Below are 25,387 nucleotides of genomic sequence, written 5' to 3' on the forward strand. Positions count from 1 at the left end.
TCATTAATTATTATTTAATAAAAGCAACTTCATTCATTATTATATAATAAAAGGGTTTCTTGGTCCCCTTTTCACGTTTATATTATATAAGTCCCCAGTTTTCATTGTCCTCTTGGAGGCATTAGGAGATCTCTCGTAAGGAAGGTGTAATGTAGCAGTTTCTTCAGTCTATTACGTTGCATCTTCACTTAGTGTTATTAATATTATTGCACCGCTTCGCTCGCGTTTTTGAAAGGCATTTAAAAGGCAAAGCTTCACTAAAGAGCACTGGCATATAATCAAGGTGGGAGTATGCATAGTACTACTATTAGCAATTAAACATTGAATACTACTAACGAAGCATATTTCATTGTAACATGTGTATATTGATATACATTATATAATAAATATGAATATATATAAAACAACTTATTTAATTCCTTACTTATAATTAGACTATTGTAAAGTTTGGTACAGGTTATCATGCAGTAGAATCAGCTTGTGTAGGTTTTGCAACAAAAAAAATATAGTAGACATCCTTATTCAGTTTTTGAAGATTGTTGGCTAAATTAAAACAATGCACAATTTAATTACGTGCACAAAAGTAAGGCGTTAATGATATAGCAGATTTGGACATTACAAAACTGCTTAGGACAATAAAAAAACTAATAAGTGGATGCCGAACTTCATTACAACCTAAATATATATTTTATATTTATTAAATTTTACATAACATAAACAGTCCATCGCTTTCAGATAACAGAAAGTGGAAAAATTCATGCCCTGAAGCATTTAATAAAACATAAATTTTACCAAAAAAAAATAATGGTATCATCTTTTAGTATAATCCACATCAATTTTTAAATTTTGGCTGAAAATATGAAGTTTAGAGTTATGGTCAAAAAGTGGACAAAATGCACAAAAAACTGCAATAGTAAATTGAAAAAAGGTTAATTCCATTGCATGCTTTCTACAATAAACCCTATAGAGAGTAATTGAAATGGGTTAATAAATAGTTTCAGATAAGCAGTTGTAGGGGGTTGAGATTTGTTTAAACTAGGTTGCCAAAAGTAAAATTTTAAATTTTAGTTAAAAATTTCAGAACTTTGAAATTTTAAAACACTTGAATAAAATAATGTATTGCTTAAAAAGTTAATAAGAGGTATTTATTATTGAAGAGAAATGTGAATTATGAAATAAATGATTATTATATAATTTTAATTAAAATCGATTGCTACAAATGTTTTCGTAGATTTTCCTAATCTCGGGGATGAATATCGTAAGCATTAATTTAAATTACACTAGGTTGTTCATATAAGGTATAAAAAATATTTATTCGTGAGCTACTTGAGCTTATTAAAAATTATATATACGTGTAAGATAAAAATTAAATTAAAGCACTGCAATTTATCACATCATTAATAAAATCTATGTAAGAATGTTTTTTTCAGATGTTAATAATCATTTTGTTTTTTTTGATGGCATAATAACAGGTGTATTTCTTAAACCTTTTAAGTATATTTTAAATGAAGTTGTTTCTATATGCAATGTAAAAAAAATATTTTCAACAATATATTTTATTACTAAATGATAAATTTATGTTAAGTTTGGAGTTTTTTTCCTTTATTTATATTCTTATTTATTTATAAAAACGATTATTTATATATTAAGAACTGAATAGCTTAGTCCGTAACGTCTCAGACCAGTAACTCTGAGGTTGCAGGTTCGAGCCCCGACAGCGGCACTCGAATTATTATAAATAAAAATGCGCTATTAATAAAAAAAACAGCTCCAGCTACAGTGACTTCAATTGAATATAAAATTATATAGCACATCTTTTTTATGTTTAATAATATAGATGTCACTGATTCCCAAACTTTCAGTCTAGTGGCTAATACTTACTTGTAAGTATTCATTATATCTGTTGGTAGAGATTTGCCCGTTGTAATGCATTAGGCTTACGCTTGTCAGGCTACAACAGAAGATTTATGAAAAATAAAACATATAGTTAACATTACTTATTGTTTTTTAATTCCAATATTTTAATTACAAAGCTTCCAAGCTTCATCTTGATCGTTTTGTAATTGGGGTTATAAGTTTAAAACCTAACTACTTACTATTAAGGTTGGGTTAAAAACTAATATACTAATAAATACTATAATTAAAAATAAAATAAATTAAATAAACTAACATTTACAACATAATAATTACACCTTATTTAATTAATAATTAATTTTAGGCAATATGTTTTAAAAATTATATCAAATGCCCAGTAAACATTTTTTTATACAAAAACTGATTTAAAAAATTTCATAGCATCATATTAGAAAAAAAAAATATTTATTTTACTTTTAATAACTGCCACGTATATTAAAAATTCAGGTAAAATAATATTTCTTCAAGTTCCTCAAGAAACATATTTTTTATGTTCTGTTTGTTTGAAATATGATTCCTATTAATAGTTTCTCATATATTATATATTATTAATCTGTTTTTATATTAAAATATAGCTAGGAAACAATATTTTTAATCCTCCTTAATTTACATAAAATTAAATTAAATATTCAAAATATAGGTCAGATAATATTTCTTAATGTTTCTAAGAAATATTATTGTGTTATGTTTATAATATTGTTCTTATTAATAGTTTTTTCGATTTATTTATTATTAAGATTTGCTTCATATAATAATTCAGCAATATTGTTTTCAATATTTTTATTATCACTATAGTAGTAGATTTCTTTGTTAAAACACAATGTTGATTTTTAAAAATACAACAAAATAATAACGTACTTTACCATTATATAAATCTCCACAAAATAAATCAATTAACGCATTTTCGAAGGTTACAAATAATATAAATTTAGTGTGAACGTAAATTTTATCAAGAGATGACAGTATATACCTTTATAAATAAATGTAAATTTGGCAAATGAATGATGACTGACTGGTTATTATACACAGATTGAACCGCTAAAGTAGTTGTTTATTACGGTATATGGTTATATAATGTGATATGAATGATTGGTGAACGAAGCAGCACCAGCCGAAATATTGTTTTATAAATTACAAATATTGTTTTATAAATTTAAAAATAAATTAAAGAGAATTTAGTAATATTTTATTTAATTTTAAAAAATATTTTTTTAAATTAAAAATTATTTTAATTTAAAACTGCACAATTATATAAATATATTGAATGTTTTGATTTTTTTAATATATTTACATTAATATCTAAGCAGGTTTTTCAAATTTACAAATTTATACAAAAAAAGTTAATATATAGATTTATTATTTATTTATAAGATACTTACTGATATATAATAGTTTGTGTATTTATTGTGTACGTCGCATGTATCGTATTTTTACATAATTCAACTACTAAATAGCCGCATAACTCTTTGATTAAACAGCTTATTGTATAAGCCTTCGAGTGCATTTAAAGTAGTGTTTCACAGCTTGCGGAGCAAAACGCAAATTCCCGACAATAAATAATACAATTCAAACACTGCAACTGTCACAAAAGCTTATGGTCGCGTCTTTAAATAAACGCCGAATAATACAATACAATAGCAAAAGGGGTAACTGTGTGTGTGTGCTGCTTTTTGGTTTGCGTCGCAAAGTGACATGGCACACATTTACATACACAACACAACAACGGACCATTGTGCAAATTGCGGTAAACGACCGTAGATATTTTCCGAGCAATAAAATCTGAAAACCCTAAACATGCATATGAAATTCGGGGTCTTGTGCCTTGCACTTGATGCGGCGATGGAACTATTGTACTACCACAACCACTAGAGAGCCGTGACAAACTTGGTGTTATCTAACACAGAAATTGCTAGCTAGACAGTTTAATCTTACGATTGTCAAATGTTTTGTGTTTAAATAATAATAATAATACTGTAATGATGTAGTGAGTCTAATTGTGTATTCGTATAAAGTACCTACTAATTGCTTATTAAGAATTTTTGCTCAAGATTTTCCAGGAAAATTAATGCTGTAAATATATGTTTCGAATTTAAATTTAAAAAATCGGTAAAGGTCAGACTAACGAAATATTTAATATAAATTATTATATAAGCACAACTGCACTTCTTATTTTAATTTTTTTTAATGGATATTGATTATAATGTCTGAATAGTAAAATAGATAAAAACGTAACGACAAATTTATTGATTGTTGTGTTTAAGCCTTTTTGAAATCGTACATTTCTTCGATCTTAAAAACAATCAATAATAAAAATATGTTTATGTGTTAACTTTTGACAGACTATATTTATTATACAAACGTTTGAGAGACGCTTACATGCCACACAGAATAACATTGCAGCCAACTTTGAGGTCGCAAAGAGGGCAGCAAAGTTAAACGATTCAAATGCAGGCTTTGTGCAAAATGCGGAAAGTATAGGTACTTCACAACTTAACCTCTACAAAATACGTTTATACGTTATTTCGAATTTGTAATAATTTACATAGCAATATTTTACAATTAAATTAATTTAAATTCTTAGAATAACTTCTTGTAAATGATCTTATAATAAGGCGTATAACGTTAATTATATAATTCCGCAGTTTTCCCTGTTACTTATCATTTCACATCACGTTCTTAGAAAGCATTTTCACATCGCGATATTTACGATGAATTTCACGCTTTTTAATAAAAAGTACTCGACACGGTTTTCCAATTACCCAAGGACGTTGCAGCTCAGTCGTAAAACGCGTCTGAGCAATACTAAGCGTTAAACCCATAACGGCATTGCTTTTTACAGTATAAACGCCGTCGAGAAAATGTTCTTTCTTGCATCGAAGTCATAACTGGCAGCAAACTATGGTTTATGTTAAGGCTTTCCATATAAGAAAACGCTCGTGTGGGTTTTCTCTTTGTCTAGAGATGGAAAAGCAATACCAATCCCAACTTCATAATGAAATATGCGCTATTTGTTTCGTTTTATGTTTAACGCTCTTTCGTATCGAGAGACGTTTCGTGAGATGATATTCTTAGATGTATCGATACTTTGCGATAAAATATAAGAATCGTATGTATTTTATTTATGATTAAACCACATGCTGCGAATAAAATACAAACATATAAACATTTGTAACACTCGTGATATACTAGATTACTACATACGAAAGTTATCAAAAATATATAATAAATATAAATATAAACAACACACAATTTTATATATATTTTCTAAATGTTTAATGTGCTAATACTATGTTTCTATTGTATATGAAAAATTTGATTTTTTATTAATATCCTCATCCTAATAATTGTATTTAAAAAACACTTATCTGGAAATTTGCTGGTACATCAGCAGTAATCACCTGGATAGAAATCATTTATCAGGCTCAAATTTTTAACTTTACACGAATATAACATTATTTTAATAATGAATATATTTACCATTCGAGTTAAAAAATATAGAAAAATTTAAATCTTTTACATATTGTCCAAAAAATAAAAATAAATAATAAAAAATACAGTTTTATTTATATGTTTTCCTATAGCATAATATATTTTAAATGACTGCTACATTATAAAAATGACTAACTGTAGTTCACTCATTGTTTTTGCACACTCGCTAGGTACAAATACCTAGCGTGTGTGCAAAAACAAAACCGCAACTATTTAAGTTTTATAATTATTATTGATTCGTTCTGATTTTTGCAATTTAATGGCTGACATTATATATTTAAACGAGATGTGTTTAAATATGTGATATGTTTCTAGAGCATTTTTTACCATTACCGCGTTACTGCGTTAATTTGCGCAATACAATAATGAACATTTTAAATACTATAGTACCATTTATACAAAACTATTTTACATTTTTTTAAAAAGGTTGAAAACTTAAGGCTATATATTTATTAACCTCCTTAGATCCAGTGCACATTGCAATGTACAATAACTTTATTGCTTGTTTTTGCAGTAATTTTTCATTGTTTGTATTATACATAACAGTGTACACCTTATTATTACAAAATAGAAACAAATATTTGAGTGTATGAATATCTAAAAAAAATTCTTCTTGAATTTACTTAATAAAATAATTCACAAAAAATAAAATTTCAAGTGTGATGAGGTTGAGAAAAACGTTAATGTTTGCAATTATGGTAAATAATATTTTATCATTTTTTTATATCCATAGTTTAAAAAATAAGTTTGCCACATTAACAAAAAAATATTTTGTATTTTTCAACATAAGTTTGCTGCTTAGTTAAATAATAATATTAAATAACATATGCTACACAGTGACTCATAAATATGACACTAAAATTATTTTGTTTTACCTCACCTACCACACAACACAAATAAACAAAATCACATATCGTTTTTCCGAGTGATCAATTATAGGTCATTGATTGTGTTGTAGCGCATTTTGGGTGTTGTAAGTGCTGACTTTCATTAAATATTTTTTTTTGTTTTAAAAACAACGTAATTATAGTTACGTTAAATCGTTGATGACGACGAAAAGTTAATGCAAATTTTTTTTTTTGTACATTTTAACGCAAACAATATATTTTAAGACTATTTTTATGCAATTTACTAGTGATTTATGCTTCTTCTCTATATTTTATATACATACACAAATAACTTATAAATAGTTAAAAATGAAATAAAACACATTTTATAAATAGTTCAAGGAAAATAAATTTATAATTAAAAATTTTATAGCTGTCTTGATTTATATTTTAAAGTAAATAAATAAATTTTAAACATACTTATTTTACATAACACAACAATAATATTTTCTTACGTTTAAACTGATTAAATTATATAATGCTCTCCTAATTAAATGTACCTAACTGTAGTTTTTACATATATTGAAATCATACTACACATCAAACTACTCTCTATTGATTTTGAATGACACTATAACATTAATAACATAACCAAGAACATACTATAAGAATTAAATTATTCGTTTTTTTAGCTCTGTTGGCACTACTGATATTTTTATTAGAATCAACGTATCCTTTAGTGTCTGTTAAAAGTAGCCATATCGTTTTACAGTGGGCTATGTCTTGTATTCGAAAGAAAAAAAATGCTGCTATAAGTGCATGGCAATAATATAACAAACAGTGTTCTTGATTAAAACAGAAAGTAAGCCATTCATTAAAAATATTTAAAAAAAAATTAAATGTGTTTAACAAGCAACTGTAAACTTTATAACTATGAAGAGCTGTTATATTATATAGGAAATGGTGTCAAAAATATATTTAAATTGGGTTTTGAAAAAATGTAGATTGAAACATAAATAAGAAACCTACCATATACTATAATATTCATAAATAATATAAACATATGTATTATTCGCAAAATATCATGCTTTAAGACATGTTCTAGACTTTGTATCTTTGCTTTCTTATGAAATTAAATTTTAAAAATACATTCCCTAAATCTAATAATTTTATGTTTTTGGATAGTTTTAGTCATAGTAAATATTTTCAATAATATGTATCTTTTTCTTCATTAATATTAAATATTTAAATTTAAACCATATCTCCGCTACTTTCATACGACGTTAGCATATTCTAAACTTTTTAATTAACAATAATTTAGTCCAGCCACCCAGACACTCTCTACCTTTGTCTGGCGTTGCTTAGTTTCTTCACATTCTGCTTAATGTCTTTTTTATTATTATTCTCCATACCCAAGACTTTAAACCTCACTTTAAACTAGCTCATTAGTATCCAAGCAGCAGTGCACAGAGCCGAGTGAACTTTTGAATAAACTGCAATCGGGCATATTGCACCAGCTCTAGTATGTCTCCAGTTTAATTCCATGCGAGTTTCTGGTTGACAATACGTTCATGTATGATATACTAATAAGTATGATTCTTGATATGTTCTGTCCGGTTGAAGCTAGAATGCTTGTTTGAGTTGCACGTGATCTCTCTGGCATTATGCAACTAAATGCCGAACTGTATAGGTTCTGTGCTTAACAATAAACTTGCAAAGTTGCCTGCTGATAAAGTTTGTTTCGAGGTGTGACTATAAATACGTATATACATAGATAGTATATATTTTATTTAATAAATCATACAAAGCTTATATATTTACTGGATAGATTCGTAGTTTATTACTATATATTATTATATATATAGCATAATCCGTGACACAAGAATTTCAGCGTTAAAATGTAGATATGATCGCAATAAAGTTTTAATTAAAAATTCAAAAGCTCTGGCAATGATATCTTTTTATTTGTCAGCATACTCCGTTTAATATTTTTTACTGAATGACTTATTACCATATCTGAATAAAATAATTGTATGCTAAAAATGAGATTTTTTGGCAGTATAAGAAAAAGACGACTGAGTAAATAAACAATATCAAAATTGAATATGCAAACATTATGTCCCGCTTTTGGGACCGTAAAGTATGCTTCGGAAGTTATGCAAAGTTATTTTATTATAATACAATGGAGAGTCAAGCTTTTTTTGGCAATGCTTGCGTAAAAAGTGTTAAAATCACTATTTAAAATCGTGGAAGTGTTACATCTTTCTATGTTTTAATATATAATATTGTATGTATTTGATCTTAAAGGTTTTGTCAAAAATTACTTTTTATGACAAATGTTTTATATTGTAAGACTTTTTATATATTTTCAAATTATCTTCATCGTATATTATTACATGAGTTTTAAATCTATTCAAATCCTCCCGACCAATTTAGGGCTCGAACAATACAAAGCCACAAACAAAGTTTATATATTTAAGTACACCTGCACTAATTAATTTTGTATTACAGGGACGAGACCCTCGAAGCCTTAAGTGACGCCCAAGTTGTGGCCCCTGTAGTTCATACTGCGGATCTACATTCGGCGTTGAGGAGGAACTCCTACCTGTACGTCTTCGACTACCAGACTAAGTTCGGGGACTATCCTCAGGTAAGCGATTTTCCATTCAATTAAATACCCATTCTCAAATTTATTGACTACACACGCTCTGAACCATGAAACAAACAACTTCATTTATTATTAATTGCATACTTATAATATACTACATATTGAAAAAAAAACACGTTTTAACATATAACTGTTTTACGACGATCATGATACGCGACTGTCGCTAAAATATACTTATAATATAAGGGCTTTGAATACAAAAGCACTTTATCACATATATTTAAAAGAAACAACAAAAGGTTCTGACTGTTTCGTAATACTTATAATAAATACTTCTCTTGAAATGTTTTTTACATGTTGTATTTAATGTATATATAATTTGATAGGCTCTGAGAATATTTTCAAAGATAAGCGTTACTGCATTTTATAATAATACATTAATATATCATGTAGCATTATATTTCATTTCTCTTTGCTTACATTTCAAAGTTAAACGTCGTATATTTTATAGAAATTGTAAATTTTATCTTTTCACAATAAGCATCGAAGTACCTGTTCCGGGCCAAAGAGACACTAGATAACTTTGAAGATGGTATGCCTTTTCAACGATCCATTGTAAATACACTTTGAGTGGCTTTTTCAATTAACATGATAACAAATTAATACGAAATGTACATATAAAATAAACTAATATAAGATATACTCATCCGAGTATTAACTCAAACTTAGTTTTTTTTTTAAATTGTTGAAATAATTAAATCTTTAAATATATAGTCATTAGGATTTAAAGTAATAGCAGGTAAACTATTATTATTTCAAAGTAAATTTGTTTGGTATATGCTTTAATAATATTAAATACAGTTATGAATTTTGGTTTAAGTTCAACTATGTAACAAAATGTATGAGTTTTAAATTGGTTATAGAGTAGTAGGTGTTGTTTTTTGTGGGGGTTAAGAAACATAGGTTCTATAAATAATCGTACTGAGGATGAAAGTTTAGAATATAAAAAATATATTACGCGTCCTTTTTCAATAAATATGATCAAACAAAAAACTAGTTAAATTATAACTACGCAAAAAAATTCAAGAACATAGACGTTAGAAATCTAACAATTTTAATCATGCAACAGACAATGAAAAAATCATATCAAAAAACGTTTTTACTAGTGAACTTAAAACAGGCTTTTATTATGGACCAAAATATGATACTCATACCGCAAGTACAACTATTAATCTGGAAGAGAAAAATGCTGTTGTTTGCCTACAAAATAGGTGACGTATGTTTTTAAAATTAAATCATTTGTAAAGCAGTGTGATGCACTATTAATAATAATAGTTGTAAATGACTAGATTTGAAAGGGTCTTTGTCTTACGGTAATTTACTGTAACCAAAATAATCATCCATCACAAGGAAACAACACAACATAAAGGATTTTGGACAACATAGACCTCGTTGCAATCTCATAAACAGCACGAGCATTTACAGTTAATATTCTCCGTCATTGAGAGATTTTCTTTGTGGAAAAAACGACATTGGACGAGCAAACGTCACTTTCTAAAGGCGTAAACTTATTTCGCCGTTCTAAAAAACAACTGCACCGATTGGCTGTATGATTGCTGTATAATTGCGATTGATCAGCAAGCCCTGGATATATAAACCCGGACTCCGATATGGAGAAGAGAGTCAATCGAAGTCTCGAATTCACAAGTTACCAACAGCCACTCAAAGAAACCAGCAGATCCCCAAATACGATCATTGCAGCAAGAGGAACCGTCTCCTGACACTCGCTGCTGATATCTTCAAGAATTCTGAGGATCGTACAAGGACATCATCCCTGCGCAAACTTCTCCACCACCGCTTGAAGAAAACGTCTCGCCATTAATCGTTTGTCGCAACTTGTGTAAATATTGGTAAATTTTTTTAACTAGATTCCACTCTGAGTCTCATTGTTTATTGATTCACAACCCTCGGGTTTTTAAATCCTTAATAGTTAACCTTGCACTTAAACCGTTTTTCAAAAATTAAAAGTAAACAAGATTACAATTAAATGCATCTAAAACTTAATCGCGTCAACTTAATAGTGGAACGCAATACACATGAATAGAAGACTTCCAGTACTTTAAAACTAATATTTAATTCCAAAGTAAAATGGAAGAATAAATAAAAATATGCATATTGACTGAACAGGTGAGTTCATGTGTACAGGTACTTACAAATGATTTTATTGTATATAAAACCATCATACATGCTTGGAGTCTGACACAAAAATAAGACACACAGCTAGTCATTTGAACCAAAAATTCATAAAATAGTATTTGGACACATTATAAACCTGAAAAAGACTTATAAAACTGACTAAGCATGATAAAAATACCAGCTTTTATAAATCATAAGAAATAAAGTATTTAGAGCACATTAAAAATATGTGTGGGGGTTTTACCCATCTGCAAAATTTAAACAAACAAAAATAAAAATCAACCTGTATCGAAAGTCTTGATCAAATAAATGTTATACCAATTTGAAATATTGCAAAAAACCACATAATAGCATATTCGTCTTGAGACGTTTATCACTCATAAGTACCGCCAAAAAAACTACTCTTTGTTTGGAAAGGATATGTATCAGATAATAAATTCTATCTTGTTCTTATTATTGTTGTTTTTTGACTTCAATGTGTAAACATATTTCAGTGTATGTTTAAGAAGCGATGCAATTGATATGAGAAACATCAGCGGAATATCCAGAAAGATAAAATAAACGTTTTTTTTTTGTGCATAGTCACACTTCTTCATCCTCAAAAAATTAGCAATTTGGAAGGCACAGATAAAAACGAGTTAGAAAACGAGTTTTTAACGATAATATGGACAAATTTAACAGACATAACATAGTACATAACTGTAAATAATAGAAAATTTCTAAGATGTACAGGAACGTAATTGGTAGAAAAGAACCAGGTAAAGACTGTTGAATAAAGTCTAAAAAATTTCACAGTCCTGGAAACCTGCTCAAAAATGCTTCACTTCATTTTAGATATTGGCAAATATTTTTCTAATAAAAATATTCCTTTACGATAACTGAACCAAACTAAAATATTTTAATTTAATCTAGAACTCTGGAATATTACAACCATAAAAATAAAATTGTAAATAATTAGAAGTTATACGTCAATTCTTTTCATGCTTACTTTAAAAAACTGAAATATATGTTTTTTAACTAAAGATCATAAGCCGCAATATTATTCAAGCATATTAATAAAAATGAAAGCTAAAAACCCCCTTAAGATGATATACGACATATTTGACATAAAATACTACTACACAAAATATATGAATCAAGCAAAATTATAACGATTAAATACATGTGAAATATAAATAATTTTAAGCCATTTAGACATGCTAGAGGTATTTTTATAAATGTTTGAAATGTTATTTCTAAGAATTATTTATTTGCTAATATATAGTGACCAGAATCCTTCGTTCCATAAAATATTAATTACGTTCATATAATTTATATATAAAAATATTTAACATACTATACACGTATGCCTTAAATAATAGCCGAGTACAATGTAATCGGCGAGATATTCTTCTCTGACTCTTTCACGCATTTTCATAGCACAAGTAGCACAAGGCTGCTTTAAAAAGTAATCATAAAAAATACGGCAAAACTTTTGCTATATTAATAATGTAAATTAACCATAATGTTGAATTTAATTCTCATAAATTATTTGAAAAGTTAAATTAAAAAAATAATTAATTATATTAAAAATTACAATAAAAGTATACGAGAGATAATTCCTACAATTTTATTAAAAATATATAGAGTGATAGAGTACAGTGGAATGAAAATCGCACGGGGAGAAAATAAAGAAATGTAGCAATAAATTCATATAAAATTGTTCCAGTTTGATAAAAATATAATAGTAATAAAAATATATGTAAAAGATAATATGTTTGCTTCAAATTAAAAATATTAAGTTAAAGTGTATGCCTCAGATTTCAATTAAAAAAAAGACTGCAAACTACTTTTAAGCAATTTTTAAAATTAAAATCATTTGTATTGTACCAGAATATAAGTTTTAAAAATAATTAAAAGTATTGTTTGGTTTAATTATAAAATAAAAAATATTATTTTTTCTTGAAAGATACTAATCAAAATCACATTAAAAAAAAGAGGATCTGACTGTTTCATCGCGTTCTTTGTATGTCGAGTTGGGAAAGATGATGTTTTACGATGTGTACACGTCATCCGCGCATTTTACAAAGTTGCTAAATTGCTTGCTTTCTTGTAGCGAGTGTATGGTGAAAAGCTTTTCAGCGGAAGCTTCAATGTACCGCCGGTGGAGAAGGGAGCTTTCCGCAGAGAGTTACCAGACTTCATTAAATATTAATGAGCAAAATGAGTCGGACTCATTGGCCCAACTGTATTTATAAGTTCAGAACGTGTACAACTCTAGTAACTACTGCAATGCATACATGAACACGATGGATATTATTCAACTGGCTTTTAATTATGAATGATGCGTTGCTGAATTAAAATATAAACGAAGCTTTGAGATGTGTGTAGTTACACAGAACCAAAATAATATTCCTTTCATAAACAAATTTGTTTTAATAATAAACATGAACATATTTGTAAGATCAGCTTTTATGTTAAAATTGAACTTATATAATATTGAATCAGAACATTTGTGAAGCAACAATTTTAATTTTTAGGGTATATATTTGTCTATATTTTTTTTAAATTCTGTTGATTTTGAATAAATATAAAAATACTGTGTTTTCTGGTTTCGGTTTTCCAGTTGTAAAACACAACTTCCTGTTTGTATATATTTGAAGCAGAGAGCTTAGTATGTATTTGTTAAATAAATACATCGGTACATACATAGTGAGGGTATACGATACAACACGAAATTGGAAACGTAGAAAAAATACATCTAATACATCCAACACATCAGCGAACAAAGAACGCGATTAACTCAAATCGTTGCGAGCTTTCGGAGCTTTTAACGCGAATATTTCGCCGAAAGAGCTTCCCAGAATTGTTTTGGCTTTGTTTTATTTTCTATTCCGTTCTCCAAAAGCAAATATACAATTAAAATTATTTTGCGTCCGTACGACGACGGTGATAAATCAGAGCTTTTCGCTCGGAAAGTATTGAGAGCTTTTTTTACGATCACTTTTGTTCGTCCGGGTGCTTGGGCGTGAGCTCGTTAATTTTCTTTTCTGTGTGCAAGCAAACTAACAAACAATTCCATTTATTTCGGGCGCTAGGCGGCGAAAACTTTTCAATTCGAAAAAGCAAAGCTTTTCTTTGCATTAATCCAATTAGCGAAACTACTGCCTACTATTTTGGTTCAGGTGAGAGGCGAGTTATCATATTTGTTTAAATAACGCGTGGGTCGTAAGTTTTAATCCTGTAACAGTTTCTTTAATCAGCTGCTAAATATATATTTTATGAAGCTAAATATTATATTTTGTATACATAAGTTATACCTGGCTCGATTTAAAATAGTCACTTTGATAATAATTCATAATTAAAAAAAATTCACCAAAGATCATAATTTGTATCATTAATTATAATCTTTCAAAAGTTATTAAGAATCTTAAAACGTTTTAAAGACACTTTCTTAAATGTATAAGCAATTACTTCTAGTACTTTTATGCGTACATAAATAAATAATACTATTCGATCCTGTGAAATATTGGTAATCAATTGATGATATTTTATTTGATCTATATTTTTTTATATAATTTTAATATGCGTGTGTATTAAAACAATTTTTATTAATTACAGTCGTGTTAAATTAACTATTTAAAAATATTATTATTTAAAAAAAGCTAATCGTATTGGCGACTCTTTGCCAACAAGATAAAGACGTTCTTAGGACCAAAATTTTTAACATTTTATTAACGTTTTTTGGAACCAATTTAAATATACTTTTCGAAATTTTGTGGTATTTTTTTACGTTTAAAGTACTTTCGAAAAAATTCCTCACTTTTGATAAGCGCCAGGGATAATAAAATTTTTGAGCCAAGCCAGACAGTTGATCTTGGGTCGTCGACCAGAGAGACAGTGCGTTTTATTTATTTTTTGTTTGCCGCCGGGGTTTATTTATTATTGGCTTATAAAGTTTTTCATTTAAATGCTTTTTACAGACCAACCATAAACAAGTTTTTTCACCCTTGGCCGGCTGCCCTTATTGAATAATTTACCGCAGATGGGTCAATACTGAGCTTTTCACTCTGCGGTCGGGCCCTTTATAACGTATCTTCTGGAGATTAGCCCCCATTGTAACCCTCTGAAACTGCTGTGTTTGTAGACCGTTTGTCTGCTCAATACTATGCATCGAGATACTGACATTTTCTCATGCACATAGCAAGTTTTGGTTCAATTCCTGTGGGACAATGTACACCTGTTGAGATAATTTGTGTCTGTTCTTTTATCTTGTTTTCGTTTCTTACTTATATGTATGTGTGTGCGTATATTTATATTTGTATAAGTATATATGTATATATTTGTATGTATTTTAAAATTGTAATATATGTTATACTTTTGGCAATTGTGACGCGTCACCCAGGGGCTGGGCCCTTTGATAATGTGCTCAATAAACGTTTTAAGTATCATGATGCATACGGAATTTACACATACAAACAATTCCTACCACTTTGTTTACAATTCAATTGGTGAGATTTCAAGCGTCTAAAAACTAAATAAAAATATATGTATATTAAAAACGACAAATACTTGCTACATTGATTTAACCATAAGCATATTTAAAAAGATTGGTTTTAACTCATATTTAAGTAAAATTTATGAAACCATCTAATGTATCTTCAATTGCCCAATTTCGGTGTTATTTTTTTATGGTTTAAACTACTTTCTTGTTTATTCTTTACTTACCCTTATTATTGATATGCTTGTGCTTTGACAGGAAATTTATAAACCAGTTCTAGTGATGGTTCAACAGTTTTTAAAAATAAAATTAACTTATTCATATTTTATTATGTAAAATAATTTAATATTATTATTACAAAAAACGAAAATTCAACTCACCTAACATCACCTAACAAATCGTTTTTCAAGACTGAAAATTTCGCTTCTTGCTTTTTAATTAGAAGGTAAAAAATTCGTTTGTATTTTATCATAAATCAGCGGATTAGAAACTTTTTTGAAGATTTGCTTAATAAAATTCAATACATTTTTAAAATATAAAATTATGTTTATATTTTCTTTGACCCAATAATAACACCATATTCTTTATACCTTCTTTACTTTTTAAACTTTTCAACTTTCTGTTTCTTATAAAGTTAAATTATAAGTTGAAAAAAAATATTTTATAATGGTAATAAAAATGCTATGTTTATATTACAAAAAAAATATTTATTATAAAATAGTTAATTTTTCTTTTATCGTTGATAAAAATTGTTCATCGATGTGTTAAAATATACTTTTGATTTTTGTTTAAACTTTATAACCATGATATTATTTAAGATATAATGAAACCCTACTTAGTTAATATACGAAATTAAATGTTTTTGTTGCCACCATCTCTCGTTATCAATAGTTTAGAATACATACAAAGGTATCTTCAAAATTATACTCGTTTATTTTAAGGCGTATTGATTCAATCGTTTATTTTATTTTTAACTTGGTAATACTCTAGCAGGTCACTTTCAAAGCAATGAATGCTTTAATTTATTTGGCTATGGAAATTTACGAGAATTGATGTATTCAAATAATTTATTACTATTACCATTAAAATATATTTTCCCAATTCTGCCGATTCAAGATTCCAATATAATAATAAATATGCTATATCATGCTAGTACACTGAGTTTTTCAGTATTTCTCACCCAAACACTATGCAAATCGATCCTCTCGAATCTATCCGTGTATTCATCGTTTCGCCGTAATAAAATTACCGCGAAAGCATCGATAAGGCGGTTAAGCTTGCGCTCCTATACATATAAGGTGCCGGGAGAAGGAGAACCTCTCAAGGGTTAAGAAACAGCCCCAAGTTTCCGACGAGCGAACGGAAGGAAGCCGAGAACCGGGTTTATGATTTATACCACCAATTTCTCTGAATGGCGAGCCTCCGCCGGGCGAAGATTCCTGTTCGAAATATATGGCCAGCGTTTTATTGGGATTGCCCAGAGAGATAGAGGCGGAGGGAGCGCTTTTCGCGGGGTAGGTGTCCCGATCGGACGGATGTGCACCCCATTGCCGAAATTCAAAATCTTCTTTGCGTGATAATAAATATGTGATAAATACGTGAACGTGTTTCGTGGCAATTTATGGGACATATGTAGCTGTAATTATGTGGGAGGGTACTATTTTTTGAGGGAGATCATACCTTGAAATATACTTTTTCGTACATATTTTAGATTTGTATTCTTTAAAATTTGGAAAACCTGACGGGTTATTAATACACAATAACACACCAGTGACTAAAAAAAAGCTGTAATTTACAAATCGTAAGACCTCATACGAACCCATGTTTTTAGTATAATTTTATACAGATAAAAAACACAATTAAATATTTGTTAATTACAGATACAATACATTGATATTGAGTATAAAATATAAGCTTTACGAGAAAGAAAAAAACTGAATTGCTTACTTATTTTGACAGGTCTACCTTTCATGAATTTCTATGAACATAATTATTAATCATAAAATTTTAAAACTTTTTCCACCTTATGTTAAGGGATTATACAATATAATAGAACACTTAAACATTAAGGAATGCATATATACATGAATATCTGTATTTCTAAATGCTCAACTGACGTCACTTATTTTCAAAATAAACGTGAAACAGGCACTATAAAATAATAAATAATTTCTACGAACTTATTAAGCATGTCAATAATAAGCTAAATTTCATTTTTGATTAAGTTTTATGTAAATAAAATAACACATAATTGCATAAAATATTTAAAATTATTGCAATGTTTAATTCTCGGAAGAGAAAATTAATTACACACATCGCTTTATGCAAATAGCATTTATATAAGCTTTAAAGAATGAGCCAGCAATAACATAAAATCACATAAAGAAAAGCAAATCATTAATCAAATATTTATTCATTAAAAAAAAAACCTAGGAATGCCTAATAATAGTTTCGGAAAATAAATTACGCAATTTGTTTTAAAAAGAGACGCACTTATCTTTAAGCCGCTATGAATTTATAAAAGCTCTAAAAATAAATCACATAAAAACATATTTGATCAATAAAAACTGCAAATATTTCTCAGAAAATCGTCTAAGAAATACAGATATTTAAACACAAAAAACCAGGCAAAAAGCTTTGAAGTACAACGTGGTTAATCCAGAGTTCAAACATCTTCTGCCAATTTTAAAATCTAAGTTTTAGATAGGACTTGATATTTATTTCAAATTTCCCTCCCCCAAGCCACTTGAGACGACTACATTCTATTTGCGTTAGCACAGTCAGTTTGAGAGCTACCATATCATCATTATTTAACTAAAGCACACGATCGAGCCTGCTGATAGAAGGAGGGAGAGGGGACAAATTCCCGGTGCCCGTTATTCTTGAGGGGCCCAACTAGATAAAAAAAATCATAGCAAGATATAGTCTTGAATTTATCCCGAAAATATTTTTTTAAATATTTCATTTTAGTAAAATCATATCGGATTACATTTTCAACAGTAGATATATATTTCTACCAGTTAAAGATTATTTAACAGCCTTGAACACAATACGGATATATTTATCAATACTCCGGTTTATTTTTTAAAACCCAAACTTGCCATATCTTTCTAAATTACGAATAATAATGAAATGGATAGCTCTAGAACTGACTGTGTTACCGCAAATAGAGTATAATTCATCCTTTTCTCTGAACTAGCTATATTAACGCAATATACATTACTCATATACTCATCTAGAAGAGATCACACATAGATTGTTTCAGCTTTTTTAGATGTAAATCAGATAGCTTGATCTAAAAAATCATTGAGTATTTTGTTTCGCGGGAATTTTAGTCAATGTAAGTAATTTTCAAAGACTTTACGAACTAATGTATCATACATATTATCAATAACCAATAAATTATTAAAGTGACGCAATCATCAATGCAAAGCAGAGCTTCTCACAGAATTTGGCTATATTCATACCGAATATCTACTTCTGATATCTATAACTGTTATTGTTTGGTTAACTTTTTAAAGCACTGTAACTAAATAACTACATTTGTTAATAAATATTTCACTTTTTAACGGTAGGATTTTTACTGTAATCTAATATAAAATTGCAATACCTCTTTAATTTTAATAGTGATATACAAATTATTCAACATTTACTACATATTTATTAATTAAATTATTTGCAGCGAATTAAAGTTGTGAGACACCAGACTGAAATCATTATATTAGTGACATATATTTTAATAATCTTAAACTGTAATTAAAACATACAAATAATATATGCTTTTAAAAACGACAAAGCTCGATTTTATTTTTATTGATTCATCAATGAGATAATGAAAGTCTTTAAATTCTTAATATATGATAAATTGGATATATATATAATAATCAATAATTATGAACAACAAAAATTAAAAACAGTCTTAATGTATTAGTTACTGACTTATACCACTGATATATTGTATTGGCTCAATATTTATTGTAGACAAACATTGTTAATAACATTGGCAATAATAAAAAAAAAATTGCCTTTATTCTTGTATATGTTTTTTTACAATATATTGCATATAAAATTGCCTTTGCTTTAATAATATAATATTCTGATCTGCTTATACCTAGATGAATATATTTTTATCCTTAGCTCTTTATTTTTGTGTCTTTATTATCAAAACATTATTTATGGTACACTTACGTTAAGGTTTTTAAAAGAGAGTTTTAATATATGCATTCTTCTTCAGTTGGTAAGCTTTGACTTATAAATTATGACTTTGCTTTGGCTTATAACGATTTTTTAGATTTAGAACAAATTCATATTTTAAATCAGATTTTAATGAATTTTGATAAAGGCAATGCAGATTTATTCATATTCAAAAAGAAACGATTTTATGATAAAGAAAAGAGAGGAAGGTACAAAAGAACTTACTGATTTATTTTGGTTAATAAACTTTATTTACAATTTCTGGTTTTTAGAACTGGTTTCGATGGCATTCGGCTACAAAATGATTTCAAATGATCTCATTTAAAAAATATCATTTCATTTCGCTTTATCTTTTTATTAAATAATTAAGTATGATATTTACAAATTGAAGCAGGCAATTTAACTTAACCTTTGACCCTATCTACGTTAATCACGCTACCTCATTGTATTTGTATCATTAGTAGATAGAAACAGATGATATAACATATATCTTAAAGTATAATTACATTAAAAAATAAAGGACATTTTAACATATAATGGTTATATAAAAAAATGGTTTCAAAATGCGTGTGTAGTGAATAAAATACATTAACATAATTTATAATTACATATTTCTTTGTGCATTATCGACGCAAGCTTATACACATGTGTTTGATTGTATTAAACTTTTACAGCGCCAAGGGTGTGTCCACGGGGAAGAATTGCCTTACTTGTTTGGGGCGCCTTTGGCGGCGGGTCCTTTGGCGCACTTTCCCAGAAACTACACCAAAGGTGAAGCCCTTCTCTCCGAAGCTGTAATACTTTACTGGAGCAACTTCGCTCGAACCGGGTAAGTACATTCCGCGCAGTATTACACTACCGGCTTATCGTCCAACACACACGTTACCGGTCATATTTTTTATCGGTTTTCAACTTTGGAAAACCGCGGCGGCAAGGACCGAAACTACTGAAAATCCAATATAAAGACGTGAAAGGTCTCGGCGGAGGAATTACCTAATGAAGACCTAGACCGCCCCCTAGATCGATCTGACCCCCTTTAGGTTGACCTATGTAACCTCTGCGACAGCCATTCCCGCAAATATTTACCCCGTCAAACAACCGAGAAAGCAATCCTCGCTTGGTTTTGTTAATTGTTTTTTGCTTGCGGAGGACTGGACAGCTTGTGCGCTTGACTGGTTCTCTATAACTAAAACCATGTTAAAAGTTTTTCCTCTCACATACCCTTAGGTAAACTTACATATTTGGGTTCACAGGCAAATGCAATATTATTGAATTATCCTGTTTTACAATGTTACCAAAGAAGTGTATTCGGAAAAAAAAAGAAAACAAATATCTAAGTATAGATATTTTTTTTCTTTTCTTATATTCTCACTTTTTTTTACTACCTAAAATTTGAGACACAATTTCGCCTGTTCTTTACGTCATTGCTCTAAATTAAAAGCATTTTCGACCGCAGTTTTTTATTTTGCACAGAAAAACTAATCACTTAATATAAACAGCCATTTTTTGAGACTGCGAATATGAGCTTATATATATAGACATTTTCCTAATATAGAATTTTGTATGCCGTGTTTTATCCTGTTATTTTATTTCATTGATATGGTCTGTTTCGACTAATAAAATAAAAATAAATGTCTAAATATTTTAAAACTAAATTTATATTAGTTAATAAGTTATTGTAATAAAGTATTTAATATATTTATATTGTATTCATACAATTTTCATACTTATACATAACATATTGCTTAGCTTTTATTTTTATTTTAAGGTATATACTATTATTAATATATAAAAACAATTTATTCTAAGAGATGCTTTTCTTAATAAAGTAATAAAGACCTACGACACACATGACCTTTGTACAGATACTAAAATTCTACCTTTCTGAATTATATATAAATATAAATTAATACAGTTAACCTAAAACATGTTAAGGGTAATTCGATTACATATACCAAATTTATATTAAACAAACTATTAAACAATTATAAATGTTAAACTCCCATGAATAATTTAATTTACCTCTCAAATATTACTTTTTGAAATTATATTAATGTATTTATATAAAATAAAGGTACGTGGTAAAACTATAAATTAATTACCTAGGACCTAGGTAATTATTTTTTGTCACCTAAGTCTTAGGTGATAAAAAATATTTGATTTAATATGATTTAATTCTCTATTCTTATTTAGATATTTGCGTATGAATTTCACATTATACAAAACATGACATTTTTTCGTCCATTACAACTTGATTAAAATAGGACTTTTGGGTATTAATGCACCTCCTCCCATATCTCCGATTCAGTTCATTAATATTATATTGGATTTGGGGCAAAATCTTTATCGTGGGTATTGTAGTACCCGTACGAAAGGAAAACGACGTCCCATTCCGTCCCGCTGTTCATTTCCAATTTTCCGATAGAGATTACATGTCTATTACCGATCGGAATAAAACGAACTCGCATACTATATATATATAAAGTAGTAGTAGATACGCACTCACTTTGCGCTCGTAAATTAATGCTCTTTTCTTCTTTGTTCTCTTATCTTTTTAGAAATCCGAACGAACCTCAAGACACCGATCTCGTGCACGGATTGAGAGGCGAAAGGAACAGGTTTAAGAATATCGAATGGACGGCTTACGAAGCCGTGCATAAGAAATATCTTAATTTGGACACCAAGCCTAAGCTGAAGAACCACTATAGAGCTCATAGGTATGGTATATACATATATTTAATATAATATTATTAAATTTACATTTTAGCTTTTAAATGTATTTAATAAAATATATATTTTTTAATTTATTATATAAGCGAATAATAAAATCTAAAACATTATATTTCTTTTGAATATAAATGCTTTTTTTCAAAATAAATATATATTGCTTTAAATAGATACACATTCATTCAAGTTATTTATATTTTTAATTTTATAAAATCCATCGATAGTTGACTTATGTCAAAAATTATATTTTATTTTAATCAGTAATTTAATTGAACGGTCGGTACTTTTGATAATTAGTCAAATTAATGAATTAAATTTATTAAATGCTCAGTAATATGAAAAGATAAGTTTTTAAATTTATTTACAGCTATGTTTTGACAGAATATATTTACCAAATAGTTGTTAAGTTTTTGTATAGTCATAACATGTTAATAATTTAATATTTGTAATAAGACTTGAGCAATCAGTATATTTTAGTGTTTTAGAACTAACGCAATCAGTATTTATTTTTACAAATAAACACAAAAAGTAAAATTTTTTTAAAATTCAAAAAGATAAGCGTCCGGTATTCGCACACCCGATAGCTGCGGTACCTCACGATAGTGAAAAGCACCCGGCTAGTTATAACATTACAGTTACAATCAACTTACTGTATGATCATTTATGGCAAATTTTCTGATCATTTTAATTTTTAGCTGACCATTTATTTAAAAAGTTTGGTTAAAAAGTTACTGTACATTTTATTTGATGCCTTTCAAAATAATTTCAGTATAAATACATATTAAATAAATTTAAAAATACGTTTTTTCACCTTTGATAATATTTTTATAAATATTTAAGTATAACAAATAAAATTGCCTGTTTATAAAATTGCTACAAAATTATTAATTTTGTGTTATATTGTTTTCAAATTTAGTTTTGTATCTTTTTAATATGTGCATAAAGTTATAGAACAGAAAATGTAAAAAATTTGAAAAATTCAACGAAAATGTACAACTTTTAATATGTTACTTCTATTCGTACTTATTACAATTTTTACAATAAATAGAAAAACTATTTTTTTTACCTAAAATCCAAAATAATAACCTCGCGATAATAAAAAGCAGACAGCTAGTTTTAATACTACAGTTCTAATCGATTTACTGATGGTTTGTCAAAAAGTTATTGACCATTTATTGCAAATTTGCTGACCATGCTAATTATCAATTGACCATTTATTATAAAGTTTAATTATAAAGTGACTAGACGTTTTATTGTTTTGCCTTTCAAAAAGTACATATTATATAAATTTAAAAATATATTTTTTCACCTTTGTTAATACATATATTTATAAATATTTAAGAAATAAAATTTTCTGTTCAAAAAATTGCTACATAATTAGCAATATTATTGATTTTGTATTATAATATTGTTTTAAAAATATTTTCGTTTTATTATATGCATAGTTTTAAAATAGAAAATGTAAAAAAAATGTTAATTATTGATATAACATTGAATATTATTTTTTTGATACTGATACAATTATCAGATTGACATTTAAAGTAATAAGATTCGTTAAAATATATTACCCTTATTTTTTTAAATTATAATTAAGGAATGATTTCTTTAAATTTGATTATTAAATATTGCACACTTACCATAAAAATGAGAAAATCGACAAAATATACATAATACGTCTGAACTGATAACAGTTTGAGAATCAGCACATTATTTTATAAAAATAATCTAATCATGTATTGTTGGATTAAAATTGTCATATTTAAAAATTATAAAACGGGTAAAAACATACTTTTAAAACCTTCTTAAAGAATTAAACTCTGTAATTTTAATATTAAAACTAAATTCAAAAGAATTATTTTGTGACTAAAAACCGAGCAATGATTTTATACTAAAAAAAATATTATTTAGTCTAATTATAAATTTTAATTTAGAGCATAAAATTAAGCTTTAAATGAGTTTTTTTAAATGTATTCATAAAAAAATATTTTTAGTAATTTTGATATTAGCATTTTTTTAATCATTACTGCTAAGTACTTATTATTAATAACCACGTTTTTAGTACAATTAACGTTATTAGTACAAAATGGAATAATGCGTAAACCAAAATAATTGTTTATTTAAATAGAAAAATAACGACTAAATATTTATTATTTAACTATTAATTCTTAAATACGTACACATTAATAGTACAAAATGGAATAGTAAATAAATCAAAATGACTGTTTACAATATTTATTAAAAAAATATTTTAAAATATTATAATTTAAGTACTAAATAATTATTATTTTCGGTATTATTATTAAACTCGGTATAAAGTTGCTACAACAGGAAAAAATTATGAAATAAAAATACATAACAAATGTTTTATTGTAACTAGCACATTAAGTTTAATTTTTGTAGTTATTGATTAACTTAGAATATAAATAACACAGTAATTGTTACAGAACTAGTAAAAGTCCCAATCTTATTTTTTTTAGTTTTTATTTATCTAGCATTTTCTTTGGCATATAAGTGCTATATCTTGACCTTTTTTGAGCTAAACTCTTAGACTTAGTTATATGTTTTGTTTTTATGGGGATTATTAAATGTTTAATAAACACTTAACACATTAAAACTTAAATTTATAATTTGAGAATAAAACCCAAGCAACGACTTTTATACCAAATATAGTTTTTAATTTTAATATAGAGCATAAAACTCGGCTTCACGTTTGTTACTTTAAAGTGTATTTGAAATAATCATTTGAAAATAGTTACAGAAGTTTGTTTCAGTATTTGTTGAAAAAGATTGTTATTTTTTTTTTAGTCATACTTTTTACAACTGAAACCAGCATAAAATATTACCCTAAGTTCTTGTGTATAAGCCGCGGCTTATCTAAGGAAAAAAGTTGTGAAAATGCAAAAATAGAATATCGGCTTATACATAAGTCCGGCTTATACACAAAATCAATTT

General features: G+C 27.5%; 1 protein-coding gene across 1 annotated transcript in view; it reads left to right on the plus strand.

The window, feature by feature from the left end:
- Nlg3 (Neuroligin 3) overlaps positions 1-25,387 on the plus strand; it is a 370,309-nt gene that overhangs the window by 342,742 nt on the left and 2,180 nt on the right. Inside the window, exons 9-11 of the mRNA XM_088189294.1 lie at positions 8,742-8,880; positions 20,383-20,537; positions 22,267-22,425. Coding sequence (XP_088045420.1) covers positions 8,742-8,880; positions 20,383-20,537; positions 22,267-22,425 — 453 coding nt within the window. The remainder of the gene's footprint in view (positions 1-8,741; positions 8,881-20,382; positions 20,538-22,266; positions 22,426-25,387) is intronic.

This window comes from Plectrocnemia conspersa, unplaced genomic scaffold (assembly GCF_051122295.1).
Source record: "Plectrocnemia conspersa isolate PC_06_02 unplaced genomic scaffold, ASM5112229v1 ptg000008l, whole genome shotgun sequence".
NCBI classification, from domain to species: Eukaryota; Metazoa; Arthropoda; class Insecta; order Trichoptera; family Polycentropodidae; genus Plectrocnemia; species Plectrocnemia conspersa.